The following is a 19,212-nucleotide window of genomic DNA, read 5'->3' on the forward strand; positions in this document are numbered from 1 at the left end:
AGGAAATCATGATTAGTTTAAGACTTAAAGTAAAACGGTGTATTATTTGACGTTTTCTTTTGTAAGATTAGAGATTAGTGACTCTCAGCCGCTGCAAACTTGGCACCTTTTAGCACGTTAATAATAATTCAATATTTTTTCGTGTTTATTTTTATTCCATGTCCACCCTGTATATACCCCCCATTCATGTTTTACCATCTTTTTGGTTACACCAATGCTTGTCAAAAAAATATAGTGAAAAGTAAAAATGTTTCGCCATTTTAGTGATTTTATCATTTTACAGTTAATATGTTTTCAATAATGTCAAAATATAAATGACTAACCAAATTAAAGCATAAAAAACTAAATGTAATGATATATAATTATATTGTTGTAATGTAACAATAAATGTAATATTTTATCGAATAATTTATCAATTTAGATTGGAGTTATGTTATGTGTATACTAAAATTATTTATTAAAATTAATTACTAATATAAAATACATGTTAAAATATAAATATATATTAAAAATAAATTAAACTACATATATATATTTATACACAAAGACATTAATGGTCGATTTTAATGACTAATAGTGTAGAAATAATATTTTTGTTTTTTTTTTGGTGACTAAATAATATTTTTGTTTAGATTGTGAGGTGGTAATATTAATTGCGATAAATTAAAAGAAGATAATTAAATTGTGTTTCAAAACATAATGCAACTAAATAAACACATTTAAAAAATACACATTTTAATCAAAAGTGTGTCAGGACTCAGGAGAAGGGGTGTGAATTAACAAATACATTGTGGCAGTGGTCTTCTTGAGCCCAGTAACGGTCTTAATTGATTATTTTAAGCAAAGAATGCATGTTAACAAAATGTTTATGCATTTTAAAATTAACCAATATTGTTATTTTACGTGAACGCCGTTATAATTAGCTTTTTGCATGAAATTAACATCAGAAACATATTATTATTATTTGTTGCTATTGAAATTGACGTTCTCTGTTCACCAAAAGGAAAAAAAAAATTGACGTCCTAAGCTAAATTGCATTTCGTTGTTAAGTTTTTTTCTTAAATTGTCTAGTATATATAGTAGTTCCATATATATAAAATTGTAGTTGAATATAAAAAAAGAAAGTTGAATAGTCTCAAGTAGTTGGTATGCCTTGTCTTACATATTATATTCCTTCATGATTAGTCTGTACTGCAATATAACGAGCGACTGAGTAAAATTTCTCATATTGGAATAAAATATTTGTTAATATTATAAAATTATTCATCTCAAAAATTTAAACTGATAAAAGAAATTAATATTAATAGTTATATATTATCTAAGAGAAAGTAGTTAGTATTTTTATTAAAATTTAGCTAGTATTTAACCAACAAAAAAAAGTGAATAATTACACACTATTAAAAATACTAATAATAATTAATTAATTACTACTAAGAGTGGAAAAAGGCCAAACAATCTGCCAGAGGCCTGCAGTCTAGCCTGTATTTGACCTAGTCTGTCCTATTATAAAAATAGGTACAGGCCCAAACTCATATAAAAATTTTATTATATTAATAGGTCAGGTCCAAACTCACTAATTAGTTTTATTGGCCTGTCAGGCTTACTTGGACCTGTTAGTATATAATTACATATATAAATATTAAATATGACATTACAAACAAATATGTTTATTAAAAAATAATTTTTTAAATAATATTTTTATTTTTATAAAAAAAATTATCATGCTTTTTAACAGATTTTAGGTCAGGCCATAACAAACTGCAGGTTAAGTTCAGGCTGATCAATCATATGATAGGGTCAAGTCTGTTAAGAGTAAAGTCTGATTTGGTCTGTTTTCACTTCTAATTATTATAAATTATAAAATTTGTTGACTTCCTAATATTTTTTATTCTCTAAAACTCTAATATTATATCATAAAATTACTTATTTTATTTATTTAAGTTGATAAAAAAAATAATATTAATAATTATATATCTAACAAAATTTATAAACTTTTTTGAATATTAACTTTTGTTTGGATTGAAAATAAAAAATAAACAATTAAGAGTATTTTGTTAGGACATAGAATAAAGAAGGGAGCAGCGAGTAGTCCGAGAATGTAACGGTAAAGGCTGAGACAGGTGGTCCGGTGTGATGGACCGAAACATAATATAGATCCGAACCAGACCCCACAGCCATCAGCCTATGGCCCCAACCTAGTACAGTCACTATCACCTCTCTCACCCACACCATTTGCTTGCCACCTGTCACTTTCATCTTCTTTCCTTCCCCCGTTTTTTTAATTAGAAGAATGTTATTTCAATAGTGTAGTGTTTATCTTTGTTTTAATTAGTAAAGTATCCTCAAGCTCATGTTTCAACTTTCTACCTTTCTTTTCGCGCACCACAATAACAGACACAAGCATGCGCATTATCACAACCATTTCTTTCGTCTCACCACCCATCACGTGATATATATATATATATATATATATATTATATATTATATTATATATATATATATATATTAATTCTCTTATTAATTGTTAGCTAAGGTATTGACCATTAATCTCCAGCTTTTGATGTTGATCCAAGGTTTTGTAACACGAGTAAATATAGGGAGTCAATAGAATATTTGTACAATGGGATATAATAGAAGTTTAGAGATGTTCGATCTAATAAGATATCAGATGTTTATTATTTCTGATATCCGGATGATTATTCTGGATAATATGAGTGTATTGTATTTAAGAAATTAGTATTTTATTTTAAGTGTTCATTTTATAACTCATATTGAACCAAATAAATAACTCATTGTAATACTCTATTAGCTCCCTAACAGAATTTTTGCAACATTCAACAACATTATTATCATGAATTACGATTATGAATAACTTTTTCATTTACTATCAAGTAATAATGAAATGAATCACTTTGTCACGAGGCCAATCATTTTGTTTAGCAGTCTTTCCTTTTAGAGCGATTGAAGACTTGGGAAAAATAACAGTGCATGAGTTGGTTATAAGGTAATTGCAATTTACCCGCTCCAACATGAATCAGAGCTATGCAGCAAAATGACACAAAGCTCTGAAGCAAGCCGAAAGGGAGAATCCTAAAAAGGGCATTGATGTACCTCCAACAATGTCACAAGCCTTATTTATTACATTGTAAACACTTAATGCAGTTAGCTCTATTTACACAAAGAATAATACCACTCTTAACTCCAAAAAAAAAGACAATGCTATTTCTAACCTCATTAAAAAGTATTAGAAAACTTTTAAGGGTACCTATACACCGGTATTTTAATCATTTTTAATCGTTAATTTTAATTTTAAAAAATATATAATATATAATTAAGATCAACAGTTAAAATTTACTAAAACACTGCTCAATCAATATACTTAAAAGCTTTTCAAAAATATTTTACTAGTATTAGGTTTTGTTTGATATTCCTCTTCCCTTCTCAACAAATTTAACCATTCCATTTGCTTAATAACACCTAAACAAAATTAACTATATATTAAAGAAAAACGCAAACATTCTAATAACTAAGGTAGAGAAAATCGAGATATTTTGTGAACTTGAAAAAGTAAATTAAGTACGTAAACGTAAAATCTTAACAAGATTTAAATCATAAAATCATCAGATCTAGTATAAATTTTGTAAAATCGATTGACTTATTTAAAATCGTAATATTAGAAGATTTTAAAAGTTAAATCGAGATTCTAGCTATGCTAATAATAATGCATAACACATCATTTTCGTCCATATAAAAAAATTATAAAATCGTAATATTGGAAGATTTTAAAAGTTAAATCAAGATTCTAGTTATGCTAATAATAATGCATAACACATCATTTTTGTCCATATAAAAAAAATTAGTCAAATAATTAATCGAGTTATGAGTTACAAAATAAACATCCTCCATCGAATAACCATTTGAGTACTAGAGATAATAAACATCTTTCCAAAAGTTTAAACTGATTTTTGGGTTCACTAAGGTTCGAACTCAATAGAAAAAGGTAACACTAATAGTTATATTTCTAATACTCTATAAACCTCTATTGTACACATTGTATAAATATTTCATTAGTTTCTCATACTTTTCCTAATGATAATAATGGAAGGGGATGGAATTGATTGTTGCATTGTGTAGGCAAGGCAGAGAACAGGGGGGAATAGGAAGCATAGCAAGTACCAAGGAGGGTTGTTGTGTCAATGGGGGCATTCAACCGATTCTTTTCCTTTTGTCATAATTATTTTTAGGTCCATACACGGAAATGGAAGAAAACAACGAGATTTGGTTTCCCATTTGGTTGTCCAATTTAAACGTCATGGGGAGTTCTGCTTCTCTGCTTCACTCATTCTTCTCCCCGCTTCACTACTCTCCCATGTGATTCTTGTTTCACCTTCTCAAAACAACTCCTCTTTTCTCCACCTTTTTTATCCCTCCCTTGTAACTCTTCAGACAAAACGGACCGTCTAATTAAATGTTACTTTCTCCCATCACACAATATTATCTAAATCCACAACTATATATATATGTCAACAAATAAAGTATTTGGTGATGATATATATACTTGTATTTGGGGCACATTTAGTCAATCAAACCATGCTGGTGGCCCATATCTATGGTCCTATCTAAGGTGTTTAAATTTAAACCGATCCAAATTAAACCGTTCATTTAATTCAATTTAAATCGAAAATCGATTAAAACCGTACTAATTCAGATTTGATTGGATTCTAATTTTTACAAACCGTTGAATCGGATCAGATTTCGGATATACTTTTCATAATTGATCTAATCCAATCCAAACTGCACAATATACTATAATATTATTATTTTATTATTATATTTACAATTATACTTATAACATGTTCAATTTGTTATACATTTTTATATTATTCAGTATTATTATTATTTAACAAATATTTTATGTTCAAAATGTTATTTATTTATTTATTTTAACTAACCTATAATTTTATTTCTATTGTTATGTTATCGTTGGATTTTAAAGATATTATTGAGACTTGTTGTTATGTTATTGTTGATTATTTAAAATTGATGTTAAGACTTGTTATATGTATTTAATTTTTTTAATTTACAAAACTGCAAATCCAATCCAATCCAAATCGCTTGAAATTGGATCGGATCGGATCAAATTTTTTTAAAAAATCATCCGATCCAAACTGTATTGCAAACAAAATTAATATTCAAATCAGATGAATTTTTAACTCAAAACCGATCCAAACCTCACGCCAACACCCTCTATCCTCTTGCTGCTTAGTGACACCATCCATTAATAATTTGTTTACTTGGAAGAGGGAGGGATCCAAAAATTAATAAATTCAATACACATTATTTATTTGTTTCTGTTGGGAATACTGAAGAGAGAAGAATCTATTTTCTCCTTTATCTTCTGTTGTAACTGGCAAGGTAAGGTATGGTGTGGAAATCTCTCAATTTCCCTTTTTTTTTTTACTTTTTTTACACTATAGTCTACACTGTACTCACTCTACACTAGGGCCCAATAATACAATTTCAATGCCTTTGTATGTGGATTCCATTACTACCATATATAATAGGAAGGTTATCAGGTGTACCGAAAACATCGGTGTTTCTAGTTGTTTTAACTGTTGATTTGAATTATAAAAAATATATATAATATATATTAATTAAAATCAACGGTTAAAATAACTGGAACACCAATATTTTCGAGTACACCTAATAATTTTCTTATATAATATGCTAGAAAATAAAATTAATATACTATCTAATAAGTTTTGATTAAATACCAAACTTGAATAGGCTCAATTTTATGGATATAGAAGGTATGGGTGTGTTATTCTCAGATGTAGAATTATGGTGTACAAGACAAAAATGTGGGACAGATTTTTCTGAGCTAAAATAGAACAACTCGAACTATACGAGTTCTTTGAAAATGAAATTTTACTTCACAAATCGCATGGTCCGATCTGAAACACACAACTCGAACCTCCTGTTTTGTTTGTTCTGGCTAAATTTGTTGAGTAAAACGCAACTCAGACTGTCCGTTTTCAGGAACACAACTCGTAAGATACGAGTTCTGGACGTTCCTCTGATCCCATAACGAGATAAAATACCTCTCCTCCTCATATGCGACTCCAACACCTTCTTTCCTTCCATATTCAAATTAAAAAGCAACTTGAATATCACTATAAATTATTAGTAAAATAAAAATACAGTACTATTAAACTTGGTGATTTTCATAAAATTTGTGGGAAACTGCATCTGCACAAAATTCAAGCCTTGTAGTTGTAGATAGCGAGCGAGGGACATTGATTTGATTTGGTGTCAGTATGTATTGTGTCATTGTTTGCTTCGGTTATTACCAGAGATTAATTATAACTGCTTAGATTCCCCGCATGATTCGATTGTTTTGTCCATCATAGTTAGCTCACTATTTCATAGTATTCAAATACTGTTTAGCTATCTCTTTCAAAAGTTAATTCTAGCGTTACCCTCCCTTGCGTCTATTGATACAAATTAGAAGTTACATTTAAAAATTAAAAAATTGAACCCAATCATATGCTTAATAATTTATACACAGAATATTGAATTTATAGTTTCGTCTTTTTTAGGGTCTGAACAAAATATTTCCTTGAAGAAGCATTTTAAGTAGAATCAAAGTATCATATTTCGGTGAAATTTAATTAATGAATAAATGGTTAAATTAGTTTTTAAAAGATTTTTTTAAGAAAAATGTTATTTGTCTTTTAAATTTTTAGTTTTTAGTTAATTTTTTTATTTAAATAATATTATTTAATTAATTTAAAAAATTATTTATTTTTTATAGAAAGTTACTTATTTTTTAGTTTCTCTCTTTTCTAAAGGTTAAATGGACAATTTTTAAAGATACCTAGTTGCACTGTTTTTTAATTAAATTCGTTCTTCAAATATTTTAAGTTAGTTATTTTAATCCTTTTCGTCATTTCTGTAACGTCAAAATTTATTGATGTGACATATTAAGTAATACTACAACACACACCTAGTAGTCCTAATTGATGACTAACATGATAAGTTTATGAAATTAGATCAAATCAACCCCAAATTGAAAAATTTTAATGCCTCAAATTCTCTCCTAAATTAGATTTTGATTTGATCTAATTTTATAAACTTATTATACTAATAGTTAATTAAAACTCTTATATATGTGTTATAATATTACATAATATGTTACATTAACAAATTTTTCGACATTGTCAACAAAAAAAATAACAGAAAGACTAATACGATTAATTCTAATTTAAAAAATATGTGATTTTTTAGATTATAAATTTGACCATTTACTTTTAATTATAGATAGGTATAATTCTAATCCAACTCAAAATCTCTCCATTATAGTTAATAAAAAGAATAAATAGGACAGAATATTTGTCCTGGTGTAATTATAAAGATGAAAACAATGATAGGCTTTGGCATGGGTAGTAGGTAGGTTGCATGCGCTATATATATAAAGAGAGAATCATATCATGAAATACATAGAGAATCCCTGGCCTTATGTATTCTAGTTCCAAAAGAGATTATTCTAAGTCTTGCTGGAATCAAGCGATTTTTTGAGGGAAAGGAAAAGGAAAAGGCAAAGTCAAATGAGTAGTATGTAGTATAAAAGAATTTTTGAGGTGTCAGAATAAGGAGAGGTTGTTTTTCAACTCTGGCATATCTCTTTTCCACTTCCAAATTAAACTACAAACATGACTGAGCTGTACAGATATTATAATCTAATTAGCGACAAAATTTAATTAAACACATATAGATATTGTACTTTTATTTAATTATTTGAAGGTTGAAGTTGGGGAGTGCCGGGCCATGTACCTACCTTGCTAGCTAGCAACAAATTGACCACACAATAGAAGGATCTTTGTATTTTGTCCATTACAATGAAACAGTGATTTCCTTAATTAAAACACTTAGCTATCCAAATTAACCACTAAACTTTGGTTTTAACTTTTTATTATTATCTTTCCTCGTGATATGTTGAAGCCAAAACAAGGAGCTTATTAATTAGGATATGCAGGCAACTTGTACAAAGATTATGTCTTTATGGACAAATCTTTTGTAGTTTTTAATAAAGAGTTTAATTTTAAGGTGAAAACACATGTGAAATCGACTTCACGTGAAATTGATATTTGAGAGTCGTTAGATGAAAATTTAGTCAAATCGTCTAACGGCTCTGAAATATCAACTTCACGTGAAGTCGACTGTATCTGAGTTTTCACCTAATTTTAATGCAAAGACAGTGTAGTCATGCAATAATTACAGTTGCACTCTCAGATGAATATAAAGGAAAAGTTTAGGGCCAGCAACTTTATTAAATTCTGGCCAATATGTAACCAGCAAAAAAAAAGTGAATAAGGAACATCATTGATGACTACTTAATGGCTATAAATCACAAAAATTGCTGCTCCCTAACACTTCTTGAATATAAAAAGTAGTTATTTTTATTAATGTAGCGTTATGCGATTAGATATACGTGTAAAACTGTTTCATATTGATAATACATTAATAATATGAATATGTGCTAAAATATTTACACCTATTAATAATTATTTATAAATTAATTTTTAAGAAAACTATTTAAAATATACTTTAAATATAATTCAAGAATGTATAAAAATGCGTTTAGTTTGTCTTTTTTGTTTATATAAAGTTTTAAAAATAGAAGATATAGAAAATAAAAAAAGAGTCTAAATGTTTTTGCTAGTATTATGGTGGTCCCATGGAGAGAGGCTTTACAGCGAGCTGCATAGCTGCCACGATATTATGATATCTCTCTCCAGTCTCCAGCAGCCAGCAGTGCAGTGCAGTGCAGGCCTCTAGCTCCTTCCTACCACTTTGGATTCTTGTGGTTCGAACCGATTATATTATTCAAATATTCTTCATTATAATGTTGTTAGTAAAAGACACTTGTTACAAGCAATAAAATAATTGCAACACCATGCTCGTCCGGCTTTCTCTTTGTCAATAAGGATTCTCTGCATTGTCTTCATCATCACATAAGCTGTAACATTTTTCAGCTTTTAATTACAAGACAACATACAAGATTATCAGTAGTAGTAACCTCATCAATTGTCACACACATTCTGGCGTTTTAAAATTATATGTAAATCTAGAACATGTTTGATAAGCTATAAGTTACAATGCAATTAGTCATTGATTACTCATGCAGAGGTGCTCTTTAACTTGCTAAATAAAACACCAGTAGCTTAATAGTATTTTTCAGACAGTTTTTTAACGAGTCATAATCAGTTGTTCATGCAAAGTGAAGACCCACTTTAATACATCTCAGAATTTTCTTAGCACAAAATCGGTTACCTATATATTTTTTGTTGTCAGCGTATCTCCCAATTGGACAGATTGAGGACTAATCTGTCGCTGAGTTCCACCCTCTTAGTATAAAGAAATTGGGCTTGTATTGGTTCAAATTTAAGAAAAAAAAAAAGAAAAACAAGTGTTGGTCTTCTAGAACAACAATACTAAGGAACTAAGAGGGTATCAACAAAAAATCAGCCAAAAATTAGCCAAATGCATTTGGGTGAATGATGTTTATACTAGGCATTAGGATGTTTTTTCTACTAAGTATTTTTAGAATATCTTTTTCATACTAAATGGATGTTCTTTTATATATTTTATAACTTTTTTTAAATACTAAGAATCAGAATTGTTGGAAGCAGAGTTTCGTGATTCCCGCCCCTAATTCTCTAATGTATCATTCAGAATTTTAATTTGATGTGAGAAGCAATCAATATCAAATATTATAAATTAAAAACAAATAAATTAATTAAATATAATTATAAATTACTTAAGTTGCTTATTTTTGACTGATCACCTCTTGGTTTTATATATTTTCCCTTCTAGAATTAAAGAGTGCTTTGCTTTTTTATTTTTTGGGAATGCATCTCGTTTTATTACTCGCAGTTTACAAAACAAAGTGTGAGTTACTCTTTTTTTTTTATAACTACTTTTGGACGGGCCTAACTATTTTAGTTGGTGAGCAAGGAGAATGCATTTCAACGAAGAAGGTTTCTGTAAAAGCCCAATACAATAATAGCCCAACATGATAATACTATCTCCTTTACTTGACAGTTTACACCTATCATCCTGTTCCTGTGAGTAACAAAGAAGTTATCATCCATAATGAATGGCGCTCACTAGAGGAAGAAACTTTCCACAGCTGCTGGAGAAATACACAAGTCAGTCAAGTGTCCCTAAAATTCCACATCCATAAACACACGTCAGTCAAGTCTCCCTGAAATTCCACATCCATAATGGCTTTCCAACCACAAGAGTAGGAGATATGATTCAGTTGGTCTTGCATGAATGACTTGTATGGTAATCGTAATCTTGCTATATATACACAGCTTAACAAAGAAGCGAGATATGAACCCTAATTACAATTCAGGTTTGCTTTCTTTAATTAATCAATGGATAGCAATAATACACTTTGGAAGAGGAAATATGTGTTTGCAATGATGCTGAGCACATTATGCGTGATGTGCAGTTGTTGCAACGAGAAAGATAAAGAAATGCTGTTGAAGTTCAAAGAAGGAGTCACTGATTCATCGGGCCTCCTATCTTCATGGCGGCAGGAGCAAGATTGCTGCCAGTGGAAGGGAGTCAGTTGTCACAACATCACTGCCAGAGTCATACACCTCACTCTCTCGTGTGATTATTATGATGCTAAAGAAGATGAAGAATATAACTCGCAGAAATGCCTTACAGGTGACATCAATCTCTCTCTGTTAGACATGGAATACTAGCAACATTTGGATCTGAGTATGAATGACTTTTCAACTATCTCATCTGATTCCACTGTCAACTCTACAACTCTCAATTATATCAATCTATCAATCAACAAAAATCTTTTTATTAATAGTCTTGAGTGGCTCTCTCGGATTTCCTCTCTGGAATACATAGACCTCAGTAACATTAATCTTCACATGGAATCTAACTGGCTTCACTTTGTGACGGTGCTTCCATCATTGGTGGAGCTCCACTTAGAAGGCTGTAACCTTGAAAGCATAAGTCCATCTCTTGGCTATGCTAATTTTAGCACATCACTTGAGGTTATTGATCTTTCCAGAAATTCTTTTCACTCAGAGTTGCCTAAATGGATATTCAATCTTAGTTCTAGTGTCCTTGTGATGATTGACCTTTCAAGTAATCATTTTATAGGCCAGCTACCAAATACGTTGCCAAAACTTCATTCCTTGAATTTGCTTTACTTGTCTGGTAATTACTTAAATGGCTCAATTCCACATTGGATAGGCCAACTTCAGTATCTTACTGCCCTTTCCATTGATGTCAACTATTTTTCTGGATCTCTTCCTACAAATTTGGGAAATTTGTCATCCCTAGAGTCCTTGATGGCAGAGGAAAATCTCTTCACAGGGGTTGTGTCTGAAAGAAATTTTGCAAGACTGAAAAATTTAAAATTATTGTATTTGGAATCACCAAATATCATCTTTGATTTTGATCCCAACTGGATACCACCTTTCCAACTTGAGGAGCTGTATCTAGGACCACTCTACCCTACACTTCCTCAATGGTTATACACACAGACATCTCTCAATGATCTCATCATTGGAAACTCAATGATCTCGTTTGAAGCTGATGATAATAATGACAAGTTTTGGAACTTTGCATCCACAGTTGTGTTTCTCCATTTGTACAACAACACAATAGAAGGGGACTTATCACAAGTGTTGCTGAATTCCAGCAACATAATTCTGTCATCAAATAATTTCAAAGGTGATCTACCTCGACTCTCATCCAATGTTGTTTTCTTCGAGCTACACAACAGTTCCCTATCAGGATCCATCTCTCATCTCTTGTGCCATAGCAAGAAAAGCAACAATAGGTTGCAGTACTTGGACATTTCAGATAATAATTTATCTGGAGGGCTAACAGACTGCTGGATGAATTGGAAGTCACTGGTTCATGTTAATCTGGGAGGCAACAATCTTGTTGGCAACATACCCCCATCAATGGCCTTCTTGTCGAATCTCACTTCACTGCACCTACATGAGAATAACTTGTCTGGGGACATATCATCTTCATCACTTCAGTATTGTCGCTCCTTGTCCATCCTTAATGTCCGCGAGAATAGCTTCTCTGGAAACATACCAAAGTGGATGCCACTAAGTACAAAGATCCTCCAGTTAAGGTCCAACAAGTTTGTTAGTAACATTCCCTCACAGATATGTCAAATGCCTTTCCTCATTATTTTGGATCTTGCATATAACAGAATCTCAGGACACATACCCAAATGCCTAAACAACATCACATCCTTTGTTGACATGCACTATTCAACCAGTTGGATTTTCTATAATTTCTTTGATGGGGAGCTCCCATTTACAGACATAGACAATCTTATATTGCTAGTAAAAGGTCAACAATCAAATTATGGTTCAAACCTGAAGCTGGTGCGCATTGTTGACATTTCAAGTAATAACATGACAGGAACAATGTCTCCACAACTGTTCAGCCTCTCCCAGTTGCATTTCTTGAACCTATCCCATAACAGGCTAACAGGAACCATACCAAAAGAGATTGGAAATATGAGACAACTGGAGTCTCTTGATTTGTCCAAAATGAATCACAGAAGATCCTGAAGCATGTCAGTTTTCCTAGTATTTGACCTGTCATCAATTAACTATGACAGCAATGATCGTAATAGAGATTGGAAATATGAGACAACTGGAGTCTCTTGATTGTCCAAAAATGAACTCACAGGAGAGATTCCTGAGAGCATGTCCAGTTTGTCTTTCCTCAGTAATTTGAACCTGTCATTCAATAACTTGAGAGGCCAAATCCCATCAGGGACCCAACTTCAGAGCTTCAGTGAGCTTAGCTATATTGGGAATGCTGATCTTTGTGGACCTCCCCTTCCCAAAAACTGCTCAAATCATGGCGATGACACAAAGACTTTGGGTGAGAATGATGATGATGGTGTTGAATCAGATTTTCTGAGCTGCCTCTATATGGGCTTAGGAGTTGGCTTTGCTTCAGGCTTTTGGGGAGTTTGTGGTGCCATTTTCTTCAGTCGCAAGTGCAGACATGCTTACTTCAGATTTCTGTATGACTTGAGAGACCGATTTTATGTCCTGCTGCTCACAAATTTCAACTCCCTTCACTGATATCCAATTCTCTGCAGGTAACCTCTTAATTATCGCATAACTAAATATATACTCCGTATTTTGTTGTTTTGTTACCATCTAACATACATATTTAAAAGGTAAATGTTTTCAGTTTTATTTTCTGTTATATAGGGAAATGCACTCTTACGAACCAATTATATTTATTTCTTTGATTAACTTCCACAAATGACTTGAATGGGTAGAGATTTTTTAAAAAAAAAATTCTTATCTTTGCAGGTACTTTTTGAAGAACATAATACATAAGATCTCATCAGCTGCACCTGCCATAAAGATCCAGCAGATACTTCATGCAGTGTATTGCGCTTACAGTATCACTAGCTAATTATTGAATCCCAATGTCACTTTTATATTCTAAAATAAAGCCTAGATATAGTTTCTTGGTTTTGATGCAGAATATTGTTTCTCTAATCATTTTTGTAATGTTACTTACTGGTATGTGATGCATTAATTATATATATAGGTCACAAGGATTTGTTTCTAGTGTGATGGTTCTACATAGATATTCCAAGTGATGATTGTTTTCTTATTAATAGTTTGTGCTTTGCTATAAGCTACTGCTTTGTGTGTACAAGATAATAAGTTAACAACTAAGAAGGAAATAGTATCTCTTAATTTCACACCAGCTAAATGACAGGAAATAAAGAGTTAATATTCTTTGAATGTATGTATAATAATTTATCAACTCAGTAAAAGTGTTGCAATTTGCAAAGCACTCCTTAATAAATTCTCATGGTTCAATATTCACTTATATTTATCTTTAGTTATCTCAATCAACTCTTGCAAATTTGGATTATTTCAATCTAACTCTTATTTAATTCTATATAAAATGTTAGGAATAAAATTAAAAATTTTTAAGAATAATTTTGACAAAAATCGAAAATATTAAGGATAAAATTAAATAAATAAAAAACGTTAGAATAAAATTAAATAAAATTAAATATTAAAAATATTTTTAAAGAAATCACAAAAATTAAAGACAAAAAATATACTTTTATTTATTTATTTGTTTTGTTAGGATAAAAGTGAGACCCACTTTAATACATCTAAGAATTTTCTTATCACAAAATGTGTTACATGTTTTGGGAATGTATCTCATTTTATTACTTGCAGTGTACAAAATAATGGGTGATTTATTTGCTGTTGTTTTAAACTACTTTTGGACAAGTCACCAAAAAAAAGAGTACTTTTGGACGGGCCTAACTATTTAATGAAGAAGCTTTCTGTAAAAGCCCAATAAAATAAGAGCCCAACATGGGAATACTATCTCCTTTACAGTTTACAGCTTTTCACCTATCATTCTGTGCTGAGTAATTTGTGCATGCAGCAACTCATTGGCCAGCGGTAGACTCTTAAATGGAGTTCAGATTCCCGACGGATTAGTCCTTAACCAGTCCTTAACCTGGGTTGGGGAATACCGTTTGAGTAAACCAAAGAAAAAAAAAATCCTGTGCTGAGTAACAAAGAAGTCATCATCCATAATGAATGGCGCTCACTAGAGGAAGAAACTTTCCACAACTGCTGGAGAAATACACAAGTCAGTCAAGTGTCCCTAAAATTCCACATCCATAATGGCTTTCCAACCACAAGAGTAAGAGATATGATTCATTTGGTCTTGCATGAATGGCACCTATCGTAATCGTACTCTTGCTATATATACATAGCTTAACAAAGATGCGAGATATGAACCATAATTATAATTCAGGTTTTCTTTCTTTAATTAATCAATGGATAGCAATAATACACTTTGGAAGAGGAAATATGTGTTTGCAATGATGCTTAGCACATTATGCATGATGTGCAGTTGTTGCAACGAGAGAGATAAAGAAATCCTGTTGAAGTTTAAAGAAGGAGTCGCTGACCCATCGGGACTCCTATCTTCATGGAAGCAGGAGCAGGATTGCTGCCAGTGGAAGGGAGTCAGATGCCACAACATCACTGCCAGAGTCATACACCTCAGTCTCCGGTGTGATTATTATGATCCTGTAGAACTTGTAGAGCATGATAATTATTATTTGCAGAAATGCCTTACAGGTGACATCAATCTCTCTCTATTGGATATGGAATACTTACAATCTTTGGATTTGAGATTCAATGACTTTGCAACTATCTCATCTGATTCCACTGTCAACTCTTCAACTCTCAATTACATTGATCTATCATACAACAAATACCTTTCTATCAAGAGTCTTCAGTGGCTCTCTCGCATTCCCTCCTTGGAATACATAGACCTCAGTCACATTGATCTTCACATGGAAACTAACTGGCTTCACTTTGTGACGGTGCTTCCATCATTAGTGGAGCTCCACTTAGACGGCTGTAACCTTGAAAGCATAAGTCCATCTCTTGGCTATGCTAATTTTAGCGCATCACTCCAGGTCATTGCTCTTTCCGGTAATTCTTTTTATTCAGAGATGCCTAAATGGATATTCAATCTTAGTTCTCATGTCCATCAGATTGACCTTTCAAGTAATTATTTTATGGGTCAGCTACCAAATACGTTGCCAAATCTTCATTCTTTGATTAGCCTTCAATTGCATGATAATTACTTAAATGGCTCAATTCCAGATTGGATAGGCCAACTTCACTATCTCACCACATTTGAAATTGATAACAACCATTTTTCTGGATTTTTTCCTACAAATTTGGGAAATTTGTCATCCCTAGACACCTTGACGGCACACAGAAATCTCTTCACAGGGGTTGTGTCTGAAAGAAATTTTGCAAAACTGAAAAATTTGAAATTCTTGTCTTTGGTATTACCATACATCACCTTTGATTTTGATCCCCTCTGGATACCACCTTTCCAACTTGACAAGCTGTACATTGGACCGCTGCACCCTACACTTCCTCAATGGTTATATACACAGACATCTCTCTATTCTCTCATCATTGAAAACTCAGAGTTCTTGCTTGAAGCTGCTGACAATAACAAGAAGTTTTGGAGATTTACATCCACAATTCAGCATCTAGATTTCGACAACAACACAATAGAAGGGGACTTGTCAGAAGTGGTGCTGAATTCCAGCATCATAGAGCTGACATCAAATAATTTCAAAGGTGGTCTACCTCGACTTTCATCCAATGTTGTTTTCTTCCAACTATACAACAGTTCTCTATCAGGGTCCATCTCTCATCTTTTGTGCCACAGCAAGAAAAGCAACAATAAATTGCAGTACTTGGACATCTCTGATAATAATTTATCTGGAGGGCTAACAGACTGTTGGATGAATTGGAAGTCGCTGGTTTATGTTAATCTGGGAGGCAACAATCTTAGTGGCAGCATACCCCCTTCAATGGCTTTATTGTCGAATCTCACGTCACTGCATCTGCATGAAAATAATTTGTCTGGGGACATATCTTCTTCATCACTTCAGTATTGCCGCTCCCTGTCCATTCTTAATGTCCGAGAGAATAGCTTCTCTGGAAACATACCAAAGTGGATGCCGCAGAGTATAAGGATTCTCCAGTTAAGGTCCAACAAATTCATTGGTAATATTCCCTCACAGATATGTCAAATGCCTTTCCTCATTATTTTGGATATTGCATATAATAGAATCTCAGGACATATACCCAAGTGCCTAAACAACATCACAGCTTTTGTTGACATGCATTATTCAACCAGTTGGATTTTCTATGAATTCTTTGATGGAGGGGCTTTCTTTATATACAGAGACAACCTTATATTGCTTGTAAAAGGTCAACAATCGAATTATGATTCGAGTCTGAAGCTGATGCGCATGGTTGATCTTTCAAGTAATAATTTGACAGGAACAATGTCTCCACAACTGTTCAGCCTCTCTCAGTTGCATTTCTTGAACCTATCCCATAACAGGCTAACAGGAACCATACCAAAAGAGATTGGGAACATGAAACAACTGGAGTCTCTTGATTTGTCCAAAAATGACCTCACAGGAGAGATTCCTGAGAGTATGTCCAGTTTGTCTTTCCTCAATAATTTGAACCTGTCATTCAATAACTTGAGAGGCCAAATCCCTTCAGGGACCCAACTTCAGAGCTTCAGTGAGCTTAGCTATATTGGGAATGCTGATCTTTGTGGACCTCCCCTTCCCAAAAACTGCTCAAATCATGGCGATGACACAAAGGCTTCGGGTGAGAATGATGATGATGATGGTGATGAATCAGATTTTCTGAGCTGCCTCTATATGGGCTTAGGAGTTGGCTTTGCTTCAGGCTTTTGCGGAGTTTGTGGTGCCATTTTCTTCGGTCGCAAGTGCAGACATGCTTACTTCAGATTTCTGTATGACTTGAGAGACCGATTTTATGTCCTGCTGCTCACAAATCTCAACTCCTTCCACTGATATCCAATTCTCTGCAGGTAACCTCTTAATTATGGCATAACTAAATATATACTCTGTATTTTATTATTTTTGTTACCATCTAACATACATATTTAAAAGGTAAAATGTTTTCAGTTTAATTTTCTGTTATATATGTACATGCACTCTTAGGAACCAATTATATTTATTTCTTGGATTAAGTTGCACAAATGACTTGAATGGGTAGAGATTAGAAACAAAGAAGTTTAATTTCTTATCTTTGCAGGTTCTTTTGAGAAAACATAATACATCAAGATCTCATTAGCTGCACTTACCAAAAAGATACAGCAGACTTGTGCTATTTTAGCATGTATCAAGTGTATTGTCATTACAGTATCACTAGTTTATTAATGTAGCCCAATTTCACTTTTATATCCTAAAGAGAAAGTAGCGTAGATATAGTTTCTTAGTTTGGATGTGATGCATTAATAACTAGGATTTATTTCTAGTGTGCTTGTTCTACATAGATATGCCAAGTGACGATGTTTTCTTACAAATAGTTTGTGCTTTGCCATAAACTACTACTATTATGTACTAGATAATAACTAAAAAGGAAATAAAGGGTTAATATTGTTTGAATGTATGTATAATAAATTATTAATTCAGTAAAAGTGCTGCAAACTACTCCTTAATAAATTTTCATGGTTCAATATTCATCTTTTCTTTTTTTTTTTTTGGTTTTACACAACACATACTCACTCACACAGCTTTTTTAGCCGCCAACAAATTCTCAACTATGCCATTACCTCAGCTTTTTTAACATCATCAACTGTCACAGCACCTTCTGGCGTTTTAAAATTATATGTAAATCTAAATCTAGAACATGTTTGATAAGCTATAAGTTATGATGCAATTAGTCATTGATAAGCTATAAGTTATGATGCAGAGAAGCTCTTTAACTTGCTAAATAAAACACCAGTAGCTTAATAGTATTTTTCAGACAGTTTTTTAATACTGAAAAATTTGAAATTCTTGTCTTTGGGATCACCAAACATCACCTTTGATTTTGATCTCCAATGGATACCACCTTTCCAACTTGAGAAGCTGTCCCTTGGACGACTGCACGCTACACTTATTCAATGGTTATATACACGGACATCTCTCTATTTTCTCATCATTGAAAACTCAGAGTTCTTGCTTGAAGCTGCTGACAATAACAACAACTTTTGAAGATTTACATCCACAATTCAGCATCTAGATTTGTACAACAACACAATAGAAGGGGACTTGTCAGAAGTGTTGCTGAACTCCAGCATCATAGAGCTGACATCAAATCAAATAAAATTTGATCATCTAATATTTAGTATTAGTTTAATTAAAATTTTATATTATTTTTAATTATTTCATCAACATAATTATATAACTAACAAAATTTTTGTTCCGGGGCTTACCTAGAACCGGACGGTGGTTGGGCTTGTCTGAGACCCAAGCGTTGGAGGAGTGTGGTCTCCGACTTGGTTTACGTCTGGGAGTCGCCTCCGAGTTGTGTGTTCCAAGAGATGGGGGGTGGTACCTGCAAAGACACTCCGATGCCTAAGTCAGCATGGGATTAAGCAGGTTTAGAATGTATTGGAACTTAGAGATACCTGAGGGGTGTCAGGGTATTTATAGTGGTGATCCAATAACCACCGTTGGAGTAGTGCCACCTTTTTAGGTGGATAACCGTCCCTTTTATATAGGGATTGTTGGGATATGAC

The 19,212-nt window shown here is 32.4% G+C and overlaps 3 protein-coding genes across 4 annotated transcripts; all 3 read left to right on the forward strand.

Annotated features, from left to right (window-relative positions):
* Positions 1-10,030: 10,030 nt before the first annotated feature.
* LOC112772540 (receptor-like protein EIX1) lies at positions 10,031-13,658 on the forward strand. Of its 2 annotated transcripts, XR_011876405.1 has the most exons (4): positions 10,031-10,420; positions 10,520-12,592; positions 12,724-13,174; positions 13,395-13,658. XR_011876405.1 is itself a non-coding variant. In XM_025817509.3 (2 exons), the coding sequence occupies exon 2, from the start codon at positions 10,797-10,799 to the stop codon at positions 12,630-12,632; it is 1,836 nt and encodes a 611-aa protein (XP_025673294.1). In that variant the 5' UTR covers positions 10,122-10,420; positions 10,520-10,796; the 3' UTR covers positions 12,633-12,650. The 2 variants fall into 2 exon arrangements, 1 of the variants encoding a protein (XP_025673294.1); XM_025817509.3 differs by lacking the exons at positions 12,724-13,174; positions 13,395-13,658 and having other exon boundaries at positions 10,122-10,420; positions 10,520-12,650.
* Positions 12,771-13,157, forward strand: LOC140181694 (receptor-like protein EIX2). The gene has a single exon (XM_072225981.1). It carries the CDS (start codon positions 12,771-12,773, stop codon positions 13,155-13,157), a length of 387 nt encoding a protein of 128 aa, XP_072082082.1.
* Positions 13,659-14,602: 944 nt separating the features above from the next.
* LOC112772377 (receptor-like protein EIX2) lies at positions 14,603-18,094 on the forward strand. The gene is made up of 2 exons (XM_025817308.3): positions 14,603-17,514; positions 17,742-18,094. The coding sequence occupies exon 1, from the start codon at positions 14,903-14,905 to the stop codon at positions 17,495-17,497; it is 2,595 nt and encodes an 864-aa protein (XP_025673093.1). The 5' UTR covers positions 14,603-14,902; the 3' UTR covers positions 17,498-17,514; positions 17,742-18,094.
* Positions 18,095-19,212: the final 1,118 nt, after the last annotated feature.

This window comes from Arachis hypogaea, chromosome 18 (genome assembly GCF_003086295.3).
Source record: "Arachis hypogaea cultivar Tifrunner chromosome 18, arahy.Tifrunner.gnm2.J5K5, whole genome shotgun sequence".
NCBI lineage: Eukaryota > Viridiplantae > Streptophyta > Magnoliopsida > Fabales > Fabaceae > Arachis > Arachis hypogaea.

Coding starts and splice junctions, on each gene's coding strand:
- LOC112772540 (XM_025817509.3), top strand. CDS start 10,797: ATGAATGACTTTTCAACTATCTCATCTGATTCCACTGTCAACTCTACA.
- LOC140181694 (XM_072225981.1), top strand. CDS start 12,771: ATGTCCAGTTTGTCTTTCCTCAGTAATTTGAACCTGTCATTCAATAAC.
- LOC112772377 (XM_025817308.3), top strand. CDS start 14,903: ATGGATAGCAATAATACACTTTGGAAGAGGAAATATGTGTTTGCAATG.